This window comes from Bufo gargarizans, chromosome 9, assembly GCF_014858855.1.
Source record: "Bufo gargarizans isolate SCDJY-AF-19 chromosome 9, ASM1485885v1, whole genome shotgun sequence".
NCBI lineage: Eukaryota > Metazoa > Chordata > Amphibia > Anura > Bufonidae > Bufo > Bufo gargarizans.
Genome location: NC_058088.1, coordinates 9739003 through 9749860, shown reverse-complemented (window position 1 = coordinate 9749860; position 10858 = coordinate 9739003). Strand labels below are relative to the sequence as shown.

The 10858-nt window shown below is 41.8% G+C and overlaps 2 protein-coding genes across 2 annotated transcripts; one reads left to right on the top strand and one right to left on the bottom strand.

The window, feature by feature from the left end:
- Positions 1 to 4069: 4069 nt before the first annotated feature.
- On the top strand, positions 4070 to 5413 carry LOC122945939 (putative nuclease HARBI1). Its single transcript, XM_044305163.1, has 2 exons — positions 4070 to 4300; positions 4372 to 5413. Exons 1-2 carry the CDS (start codon positions 4185 to 4187, stop codon positions 5270 to 5272), a joined length of 1017 nt encoding a protein of 338 aa, XP_044161098.1. The 5' UTR covers positions 4070 to 4184; the 3' UTR covers positions 5273 to 5413.
- A 320-nt stretch (positions 5414 to 5733) lies between these two features.
- Positions 5734 to 9226, bottom strand: LOC122946621. Its single transcript, XM_044306362.1, has 3 exons — positions 9000 to 9226; positions 7906 to 8059; positions 5734 to 6370 (listed from the first exon to the last, which is right to left on the bottom strand). Exons 1-3 carry the CDS (start codon positions 9175 to 9177, stop codon positions 5734 to 5736), a joined length of 969 nt encoding a protein of 322 aa, XP_044162297.1. The 5' UTR covers positions 9178 to 9226.
- Positions 9227 to 10858: the final 1632 nt, after the last annotated feature.

The following is a 10858-nucleotide window of genomic DNA, read 5'->3' as shown; positions in this document are numbered from 1 at the left end:
TTAGAGCTGATTGCGTTTGCCTGCCAAAAGTTAATCCAAGATCTGCTGATAACCAAGTCAAAGCTTGAATATTGTCTCTGATGCAAGTTTACTCAAGTAAACCTGTTAACTACTTCAATACAAGTCTGGACTCCCTTATTCTGCAAATCCCTGAACTGTTAACCCTTTTTTCACTGCCGCCGACGACCACGCTTGGGGTTCAGGATATCCAGGTAGGAACAACGTGACAAGTGCAAAATCTGCACCTAAGGGACACTATAGGCAACCCTTACACCACTCTGAAATTCCAACACCTGGGTCCCACCATCACCTTCTACATAAGGGGATTTATTCCCTCGTTGCTGAAATGCAACTGGCGTCAAGACAAAAACTTTCAAAAACTCACATAACACCTGTAGAAGAGACCCCGGGCATCGGTTTGCCACGCTGCAGTCTCACCCCTCGCCTGGCTCTAGAAACGGCCCTGGCTGACACCACCACCTCATCAAAGAGTTTCTGGATGCAGCAGAAGATGGTGAAGACAGCGGAGAGGATGATTGGTGTCTCTCCTCCCTTTATTACAGATCTTTACACTAAACGTTGTACCGAGGGTACTGAAGCGTTCAGGCCCTTACAACCAGACTGTGTAACAGCTTTTTCCCACAAGCCATTAGACCTAAAAAAGGGACATTGGTCTAAATATTACAGACATACGAACATTTTAATAGGTGGAGCGGGATTGAATGCAATACACAGACATTGCAATTTTGCAAATCTTTGCACATTTATAACTTACTGTGAAACTAAACCGTTGACAACGACTTTCCTCCAGGATTATAAGTCATCATTTCTATACCTTTTATTAATACCTTGCATATTGTTTATAGTATTGTACTTTGCGGTTCTGCACTGCACTGTCTTCATTTATATTGTTTTGGCACATGTTGTTGATGGACATTTTATGTCGTTTTTATTAGTCTCTAGCACTATTAGTCCAGGAGGGACCCTGATAACACATGTCACAGATAACTCTGTCATCTCATGATAAAAGCTATTGAAATCTATCGAGGAGAAAGTGAAAGGGAACCTGTCACCTAGAAAATGCATATTATACCGCCAGCAGTACCTTATTGCAGCCTGTAGCATGACTATAAAGGTGTCTGTGTCTTTTCTGTGCAATGCGGCAAAGGTCTAAAAAAAGACTTTTATTCAGCAGGCCACGCTATGTAAACGATAGTCTTGAAGTCAAGGGGGCAGCGGCTTTCTCGCCTGAAGTCAAGTGCACCCCGTCCCCTTATCCTCCCCAAAGCGTGCAGGTAAGTACTGCCCTCACTGTAATGCCAGTAGCCATGTTAGGGTGGAATTGGAAAAAATATGCAATTCCTCCACAGTTTTACAGGTTTTGTTCGCACGGCGTTCTGTATGCAGCAAAACTGACCCAGGCCCTTAGTCTCTGGGTCAGTACAATTATAAGAATACCCCATATGTATAGGGTTTTTATGTCTAAATAGTGTACAAATACATTTAAACTTTGTAAAAAAAAAAAAAATCTGACCCCCATAACTTTTTTAGAGTTATATCTACTGAGCTTCCCGGGGGCTCATTGTCTGCAGAGTAATCTGTAGTTTTTATTGATACCTTTTTGGAGTGTGTGTGATTTTTTGATCACATTTTATTTAAAAAAATTGCATAAGAGAAGCAATGAAAAAATGGCAAATTGGCCATTTGACCCTTGTTTCCGTTATGCCATTCGCCATATTGGAAAAATATTTTAATATTTTAATAGTACATTTTTTGTCGCGGTGATACCCATGATGTTTATATTTTTTGTTATTTAGGTATTTATTTTGTTATTATACGGAAAGAGGGCTGATTTAAACTTTTATATATATTTTTTATAATGATTTTGAAGCTCATATATGAGCCTATAAAATCAGTTTTTTAATTTTTAATTTTGAACAATTATGTATTTTTTTTAATGTATTTTTGAAATGAGTTTATTACGGTCTATTGCTCATTCCTTATGTTGGCCCTCCATCTGGTGGTCAAAATAAAAATTGCAGCATGAATGCTTTTGGGTCTCATCGGCATGAGTATTCAAAGCAATTACCGACATCCCCATTGGCCACAGGGGATGTTGGTAGGAGGCCCAGCTTGGTAGGAGGTCCGGGTTTTTGACACTTTATATGCCGTGATCTCACTTGATCACAGCATCTAAAGCCTTTAATTACTGCGGTCGGCATTACTGCCAGTTGCGGTAAACAGCGGCAGGTCTCTGCTGTTTACCTATCGCTCCAGCGCCATACATGTAAAAATAGTGGGCCTGGCGAGGACGGGGAAGGGGATGGTCTGTCTCATTCATCATTTTCTATGCATGTTTAGGAGTAGAAAATGGTCTAAATGTAAGACAGCAAGGAAGCGGTCTTACATTTATAAGCGGAGGTGGATCTACCAAAGTTATGTAGAGGCCGGTGCCTCTACATAAATCCGACAGATCGACCGCCAGTGCACGGCTTTATTAAGACCGGCGTCTAAAAAGTCTGTTTACACACAGCAATTTCAGGCCCAAATGAGTACTAACCAGCAGTGCTCAAAATAAATGTAAAAAGACTTGTCTATTGTCAGCAACACATGCCCTGTCTACAAATACAATTTTTGGTGGCACATAAAAGATGCGATGACCCGACAAATAAACGAGTGATTGGCAGCATATTTACATGGACAATGATTCGGAAGAAGCATTTTAATCATTAGCCTGTATAAAAGGGCCCTAGTAGTGTCCCTGTCAGTAGAACACTGACAGGCAGACATAATACACTACACTATATAGTTACATAGCTAATACGGTTGAAAAAAGTCATAAGTCCATCAAGTTCAACCAAAGGATAGGTGGGACGTGAATCCCAGAAGCAAGTGAGACTCAGGTTTCTACACATTTTCATAAGCATTAATGTCATTAACTTTTTTTTAAACCCTTTTTAAAACTGGCCACTGTTCCTGCTGTGACTACGTCCTGAGAAAGTCTATTCCACAGATTCACAGTTCTTCTTACAGTAAAGAAATGTTGACGCTTCTGGAGACAGAACTTTTTCTTCTCCAGTCGGAGGCAGTGCCCCCTTGTCTTTTGAGGGCATTTGATGGAACAGTTTTTCACAGTATTTTTTGTATGGCCCGTTTATATTTTTGTATAGGTTAATCATGTCCCGTCTCTTCTCAAGACTAAATAAATTTCTTCATAACTAAGACCCTCCATGCCCCTTATCAGTTTAGTCGCTCTCCTCTGTACTTTTTCCAGCTGCAGGGCATCCTCTCTATGGACTGGTGCCCAGAACTGAACTGCATATTCCAGATGAGGCCGCAGCAAAGCTTTGTAAAGTGGTAATATTACATCCCTGCCCCGCGAGTCCGTGCCTCGTTTAATGCATGACAATATCCTGGTGGCCTTAGAAGCAGCTGATTGACACTGTATGCTGTTATTTAATCTACCATCCACAAGGACACCCAAATCCTTCTCTAGTAAGTGACTCTCCCAGTGTTACATCACCTAGGACATATGAAGCACAGAGATTATTACTACCAAGATGCAGAACTTTACATTTATCCACATTGAACCTCAGTTGATGCCCAATCATTTGGACACTCAAAGTGTCAAGTCAGCTTGTATTTTATGGACATCTTCCTAAGGCTACATTCACACAGTCCTGATTTTTCTATAATCCGATTTTCTGTCCGTTTTTTGCGGATCCGTTGTTCCTGAAAATGTTTCCGTATGTCATCCGTTTTTTGCGGATCCGCAAAAAACGGATAGATGTCTAAAGTTGGAAGCAAATAAAGTTAATTGGATTTCTTTGAAAAAAAGTGAAAAAAAAAGTGAATAAAAAGACAAGATATGATTACCTCAGGTGCCATTTTCTTTGGTTCATCGTGAGGTAAAGAGCTCTGTGTGGAAATTTTGCTGTATAGCCATTTTTCCGTGCATACTCTACTGCGATAAAATGCCGAAGGATATTTGTGGAGTTCTGTTCCATTGGGTCCTATTTCGGTTATTTGGACAACAACAACCAATGTTGGAAGAAGAACCGGAGAGGAGGAGGAGGAGACACTGGATTCATCCCATTGTTGCGCAGAGAATTCAGAAGGGACAATTTCACACACTTTATAATGATCTGCGTCAAGACCCCTTCAAGTTTCACAATTTTTGCCGTATGTCCATGGAGTCATTTGATCACCTTTTGACGTCTCTCCACCCTGACCTTAACTTCAGGGACACTAGCATGCGGCGCAGCATCTCTGCCGAACAAAGGCTTATTGTCACGTTGAGGTAAGTTTTTTTCGGTAATGTGAATATTTTGTGTATTTTAATTGAACTAAACCTTTTTTTTTTTTCCACAGATTCCTTGCAACTGGAAATTCGTTTGCATCGCTGCACTTTGAATTTTTGCTAGGGATCTCAACTATCTCTGGGATTGTCTGCCATACGTGTAAAGTCATATGGCAGCGACTCAGAGATGCGGTGATGCCCACCCCCAAGGCGGAAGATTGGCTTCGTATCGCCGAGGGTTTTTTCCAATCCGCGCAGTTTCCAAACTGCATTGGGGCACTGGACGGAAAGCACATCCGTGTGAAGAAACCGCCTCACTCAGGGTCCCGGTTCTTCAATTACAAACAATATTTTTCTGTAGTGCTGATGGCCTTAGTTGACAGTAACTACAAGTTTGTAATTGTGGATATCGGGGCCTACGGGAGCACTTCAGACAGCCGCATCTTTAGTGTTTCCAGAATGGGTGAACGGCTTCGTGAAAACCAGCTTGCCCTGCCAGAGCCAAGAAGACTACCCGGATCTGCAGGTCCGCCGGCTCCATTTGTGATCGTGGCAGACGAAGGATTCGCATTGTCACATCACCTGATGCGGCCCTTCCCTAGACGCGATCTGGATGACAGGAAGCGTATCTTCAATTATCGATTGACTCGCGCCCGTCGGTATGTGGAGTGCGCTTTTGGAATACTGTCCAGTAAGTGGAGAGTATTCATGTCATCCATACAAATGAATCCGGACAATGCCACCCTGGTGATACAGGCTTGTGTAGTGCTGCACAACTTCACCAGGATACATGATGCCTCCGCTGATGCTGATTTGGGTCAAAATGTGCCATCTTCAGTCAATTTTGATCTCAGTCGGACTGGAAGACCGGGAACGGCTGGGCTAGCTGTTCGGGATTTCTATGCCGACTTTTTCAGCAGTCCAGAGGGGGCATTACCGTGGCAATTGGAAGCCATCCGTGGAAGTCGTTGATTTCAGCTTGAATCTGGTTTCCAAATTACTATTCAAATTTACATTTTCTTAGTTTAGTTAGATCCCCTGTTGTTAGTTTAGTTTAGGGACTCGCAAGATAATGAGGACCCTTGACGTGGGCTTGCGAGCTGAGGTATTTAATATTTGACAAATGACTATCATTATATAAAATTTGGGTGATAGTGTTTTAAATTTTTTTACATTTTTTGGTATTAAATACCTTCAAATACCTCTAAATAACATTTATTAATAAATGGTTTAAATGTGTTTTGGAATTGTGCTTTTGTCTCCACATAATTCTTTTTTTTTCACTATTAAATTTTTCCAAAATGTGTGTTGAACTTTAATTGAAAAACCTTTATGCTATTATCTTTAATTGTGTAAATAAAAATTATTAGACAGATTTAAATGAAAAATCTCATTTATTCAACATCTTTTTTTTTTCTTTTAACTTGATAAAATTAGAGATCAAACAATTCCCTTGTAAAAGGGCCGGTATTAGAACTTTGGGGACGAGATCCCTCGGAAGACCTGGGGTGTCCATGTTGAGCTTGGTAACTCCCCTGGGTAGAGGTTTCTCCAAGAAAATACTGTGATGAGGGTGGATGATGAGAAAATCTTTGCCCAAATGGCCTCCAATTGAGCATCTCATCGCGATCCCGCTCCAAATTGTGGACTGTCGCAATAGGTTCTTGAGGACCAGCAAAAAGGTCCATTAGAAGTGCCACAGCAGATAGACACCGAGCTTTTCGTTCCTCGGGTACTTTTTTAAGTAGGGGCACCAAACTTTTCACCATCGTTTCATCAGGACTCTCACCACGATTCTGGTTTAAATACTCCATAACCCTTGATTCAACAATGGTTCGAGTATCTAAACCAGAATCGGGTGGAGGGGGACCCCTACGCCTACCCGAGGCACGACGCTGGGTGTTTATCTGCTGTGGCCCAGCAATATTTTCGGGGGGGACCGTTCCTTCTGTGACCGTTGCCAACGGTGGAGAACCTTCCAAGGATGGAGGGGCAGTTGGATTCTCCGTGGAAGAAGGTCCAGAAGCCGCTTCCACTTCAACCGGGTCTTGACTCAGGTTATCCACGGTTCTGAGAAATAATTTTTAAAGTTTTATTAAAGTTAATTATTCAAGGAAATCAAAAAATCCAATTAGATTATTATTTGACAAACATGCTGATCCTGGAAACGTCTAGCAGTTTCAGAGTTATTACAAACAAACTTACATCCAATGGTATATTCTAGGCACGCTCAGCCAGCGGCCATCAAGCTATTGTCCAACTAAAACTCCCACGTTGGACTGCTGTGAGCTGATAGCTGTATGCTGTTCTGGCATGCTGGTAGTTGTAGTTTGGCATCAGCTGGAGGGCCACAGGTTGAGCATGCCTGGTTTAATTATAACATACAGGCTCTCTCAGGGTGTTGGGAACGATTCAAGTTAAAAAATCCCATTGGATTTGCGAAAACTCAAATCCAATGGTATATTAATAGGGACTCCTGGCTTTACATTGAAAGGCGATGTGAAATGGATCCGTTTACAATTGCACCATATTGTGTAACTGCAAAAGGATCCGTACACATTTACTTACATTGTACCTCAGGACGGATCCCTTTGGTTCGGCACCTCAAGGAGCACCACAAAATTCAGCATACATCATCTAGATGCCCGCCTCCGGAGCAGAAAGAGGCATGATGGTGCAAAATGTATGCATTCTAAATGGAACCATATTCAATCAAAATGCATAGTTCCCGAACTGATCATTCGTGGACCGCTTCATAGAGCCTTAAAACAGAATTCACAGGTCGACCCTGAAACGCCTGGCTACTTTCACACTAGCGTTCGGCTGTCCGCTCGTGAGCTCCGTTTGAAGGGACTCACGAGCGGACCCGAACGCTTCCGTCCAGCCCTGATGCAGTCTATATGGACGCGGATCCGCTCAGACTGCATCAGTCTGGCGGCGTTCTCCCTCCACTCCGCTCGCCTCCGCACGGCCAGGCGGACAGCTGAACGCTGTTTGCAGCGTTCGGGTGTCCGCCTGGCCGTGCGGAGGCGTGCAGATCCGTCCAGACTTACAATGTAAGTCAATGGGAACGGATCCGCTTGAAGATGACACCATATGGCTCAATCTTCAAGCGGATCCGTCCCCCATTGACTAAACATTGAAGGTCTGAACGGATCCGCTCAGGCATCTTGCGCACTTATACATTTTTCAAAGTTATTAATGCAGACGGATCCGTACTGAACGGAGCCTCCGTCTGCATTAATATAATCGGATCCGTTCCGAACGGATCCGATCAAGCGCTAGTGTGAAAGTAGACTAAAGTCAATGGGGACGGATCCGCTTGAAGATGACACCATATGGCTCAATCTTCAAGCGGATCCGTCCCCCATTGACTTTCAATTTAAAAGTCTGGACGGATCCGCTCAGGCTAATTTCACACTTATCTTTTTTTTGCGAATATAATGCAGACGGATCCGTTCAGAACAGAGCCTACGTCGTTATTATTATGATTGGATCCGTTCAGAACGGATCCGATCGAACGCTAGTGTGAAAGTAGCCTGAAGGCACCAAACTATAATCATCAAGGTGACATTGAAATTTTATCGTTAAAAAACATTACTTACGGTCGAGTTTCCATGATTGGGCGCAAGAACTGGAGGTTGGCCGTATACAAATATGGCTTTTTGGCCAAGGAACCGTCGCCACTTCTTTGGCGCTGATTCATTTCGCGCTTAAACTGGTCCCGGCACGAGTACCAGCGGTTTTTAATTTTGCTGACTAGGTAAAAAAAGACAAAAAAACAACATATATTTAAAATTTTCCAGAATAAAAAAAAAAAAAAAACATATCTGAGATTTAAACAGTATTCAAACACTCATCTCCTCAATTTATTTACTGTTTATCTGTAAGGCAGGCATGCACTACCTCAGGCCCTCATGCTGTTTCCAAACTACAACTCCCAGCATTTCTGCACAGGCGACAGCTATCAGCCTATAGCATGGCATGTTAGGAGTTGTAGATTGTCCAAAGCTGGATGGCCACACCTTGAGCAGCCATGCTCTAAGGAGTTAACATGTTTGCAAGGCCTCAAAAAAAAGTAGCCATATGCAGCTGTTTAAATAATGCCTTGCTATGCATAGGTTTGCAAAGTAAAAATCTAGGACTGGGGGCTTAAAATGTTTGCAAACCAGCAAAAAAGCATGCATATGCAGCTGTATATTAATGACTTGCTATGCACAGGTTTCCAAAGTAGAAATCTAGGACGGGGGGGGGGGGGGGGGGGGTTAAAATGTTTGCAAACCAGTAAAAAAGCATGCATATGCAGATGTGTAGTAATGCCTTGCTATGCACAGGTTTCCAAAGTAAAAATCTAGGACGGGGGGGTTAAAATGTTTGCAAACCAGTAAAAAAGCATGCATATGCAGATGTGTAGTAATGCCTTGCTATGCACAGGTTTGCAAACGTAAAATTCAAAGACGTAAGGATTTGAATAGTTTGCAAAGCCAAACAAAGCAAGAATATGCAGCTGGATCTTTATGCTATATGGAAAGCATGGTCAGTCTGCTGCTCTCCAAATGCTGAAAAACTACTACTCTACACAGCACGTCATAGGAGGAGTAGTAGTAGTTTGTAGAGCCATAGTTTTCACATTCCTGAATACATGCACTTCATACAAGAAATATGACAGCAGACATATATACATATATAAATTACTCACTGATGATGTGCCGCTTCTTTGAGTCTGCTTTGGAAAATTCCCCATCTAATTCCTGAGCGATCTCTTCCCAGGACCTATCCTTCAGGACTCGGTCATGGTAGGAGTCCAATCGCGTATCCCATAGGTTGGGCCGCTCTTCTATCAGGGTAATTAAACGCTCCACATCATAGACTGGCATCTTGCCAACTTTTCTATCCAGACAGATTCAAAAAAAAGATGATCCAGCTCTGCCAAGCCCTTCCCCTTTGGTTTCTGTGGGCAGGATTTAATTTCCAGGAACGGAATCCGCAAAAAACGGATGACATACGGAATGACATCCGAATATCTTCCGTTTTTTGCGGAACCATTGACTTTGCATTGTACCAGGATCCGATTTTTCAGGAACATAATAGGACATGTTTTATATTTAAACGGACATGCGGAACGGAACAACGGAAACGGACAGCACACATTGTGCTGTCCGATTTTTTCCAGGACCCATTGAAAATGAATGGGTCCAGATCTGGTCCTGATCTGTTCCTGAAAAAACGGAACAGATCAGGAAAGAAAAAACGGACGTGTGAATGGACCCTTAGACTGTACAGTTCTACACAGCTTAGTGTCATCTGCAAAAATAGTAATGGTGCTATTAATCCTGTCCTTAATATCATTAATAAATAAAAATAAAAGATCGCAGGTACAAGTTCTTTTGTGGGACTAATAAATATAGTAAAAAAATAAATAAAATAAAATAAATATTTTTAAATAAAAAAATAAAGTACAACACAAAAAACGCCCTTTTAAAAAAAAATCTACACATATTTGGTACTGCTGACAGCAATATCAGGAACATCTGCTATTAAAAGAACAAAGCTTTTTTGTAGTGTAACAGCAATAGGCAATAGGCTAAATGGTTACAATGAGGGTGAATTATTTGGATTCAATGCCCTTTTGGGAGAATGATAAATGAAATATAAGCTGATAGATATCCTTACCTTCCTATGGGGTCTCTTTTTCTCACTTTTTTTTATTAATCAGCATGGGCAGTACTCCTGACAGAACAGAGTGAAAACAGAGAGCATGCTACTAGAGAATCTGAAGGCTGTACAGAGAAAGGGGCTCAAAAGTTTTAATAAAGACCCAATGAAAAAATTATTTTTAGCTCAAAGTGAGTACAGTGCAATAATGAAAAATAAATGCCCCTAAAGTTGTCCATCACCCTAGGGACCTAATAAAATGTACGGTACGGTATGCCGTGGTGTCATAGTTCCTGACACTGTTACTGCAGGCTCTGTTGCTGGCAGATATATAGTTGACAAACAATAAAGCCAATACTGTTCCTCAAAGGTCAAATAAGAGATATTCATCTATATCAAAAGATAAGCTACAAAGGTATAAATCAATAAAACTTAGCTTTTAATCTTCTGATAAAACACACTGAACAATTGAAGTAAAATTAAAACTAGAAGTCCATCAAAGGGGTACCCCTTCTATTGTATGCCCTGTGGATCACCACAATATATGCAAAACAGCAAAACAACACCAAAAATGGTACACAGCGGTACTAATTAAATCTGCAAAAAGGGAGTGAATCATGATCTCCTACTGCACCCAATAAGTGGGTGGTATGGGTAATGTCACTCTCCGTAGGGGGTTGAAAAAGGTAAGTGTTGTAGTTTTCAATCTTCAGCGCGTTATAAACCTTTAAATAGGGTGCTAACTGCAGAATCACTGCAATAAAAAGGTAAACCCAAGGGTATAAGGATGTCTAACCATGTAAGCCCGATCTGGGGGTGCTACGCTGCCCTTAGGAGACCTAACCATGGAGCACCCGCCCTAATAACGGCAACCCTATCCGGAAAACTATTAAGAGCTTGCCG

Coding starts and splice junctions, on each gene's coding strand:
- LOC122946621 (XM_044306362.1), bottom strand. CDS start 9,177: ATGCCAGTCTATGATGTGGAGCGTTTAATTACCCTGATAGAAGAGCGG. Junction 8,060..8,999: donor AAAGAAGCGGCACATCATCA/GTGAGTAATTTA, acceptor TTTTTTACCTAG/TCAGCAAAATTAAAAACCGC. Junction 6,371..7,905: donor CCAATCATGGAAACTCGACC/GTAAGTAATGTT, acceptor ATTATTTCTCAG/AACCGTGGATAACCTGAGTC.
- LOC122945939 (XM_044305163.1), top strand. CDS start 4,185: ATGTCCATGGAGTCATTTGATCACCTTTTGACGTCTCTCCACCCTGAC. Junction 4,301..4,371: donor AGGCTTATTGTCACGTTGAG/GTAAGTTTTTTT, acceptor TTTTTTCCACAG/ATTCCTTGCAACTGGAAATT.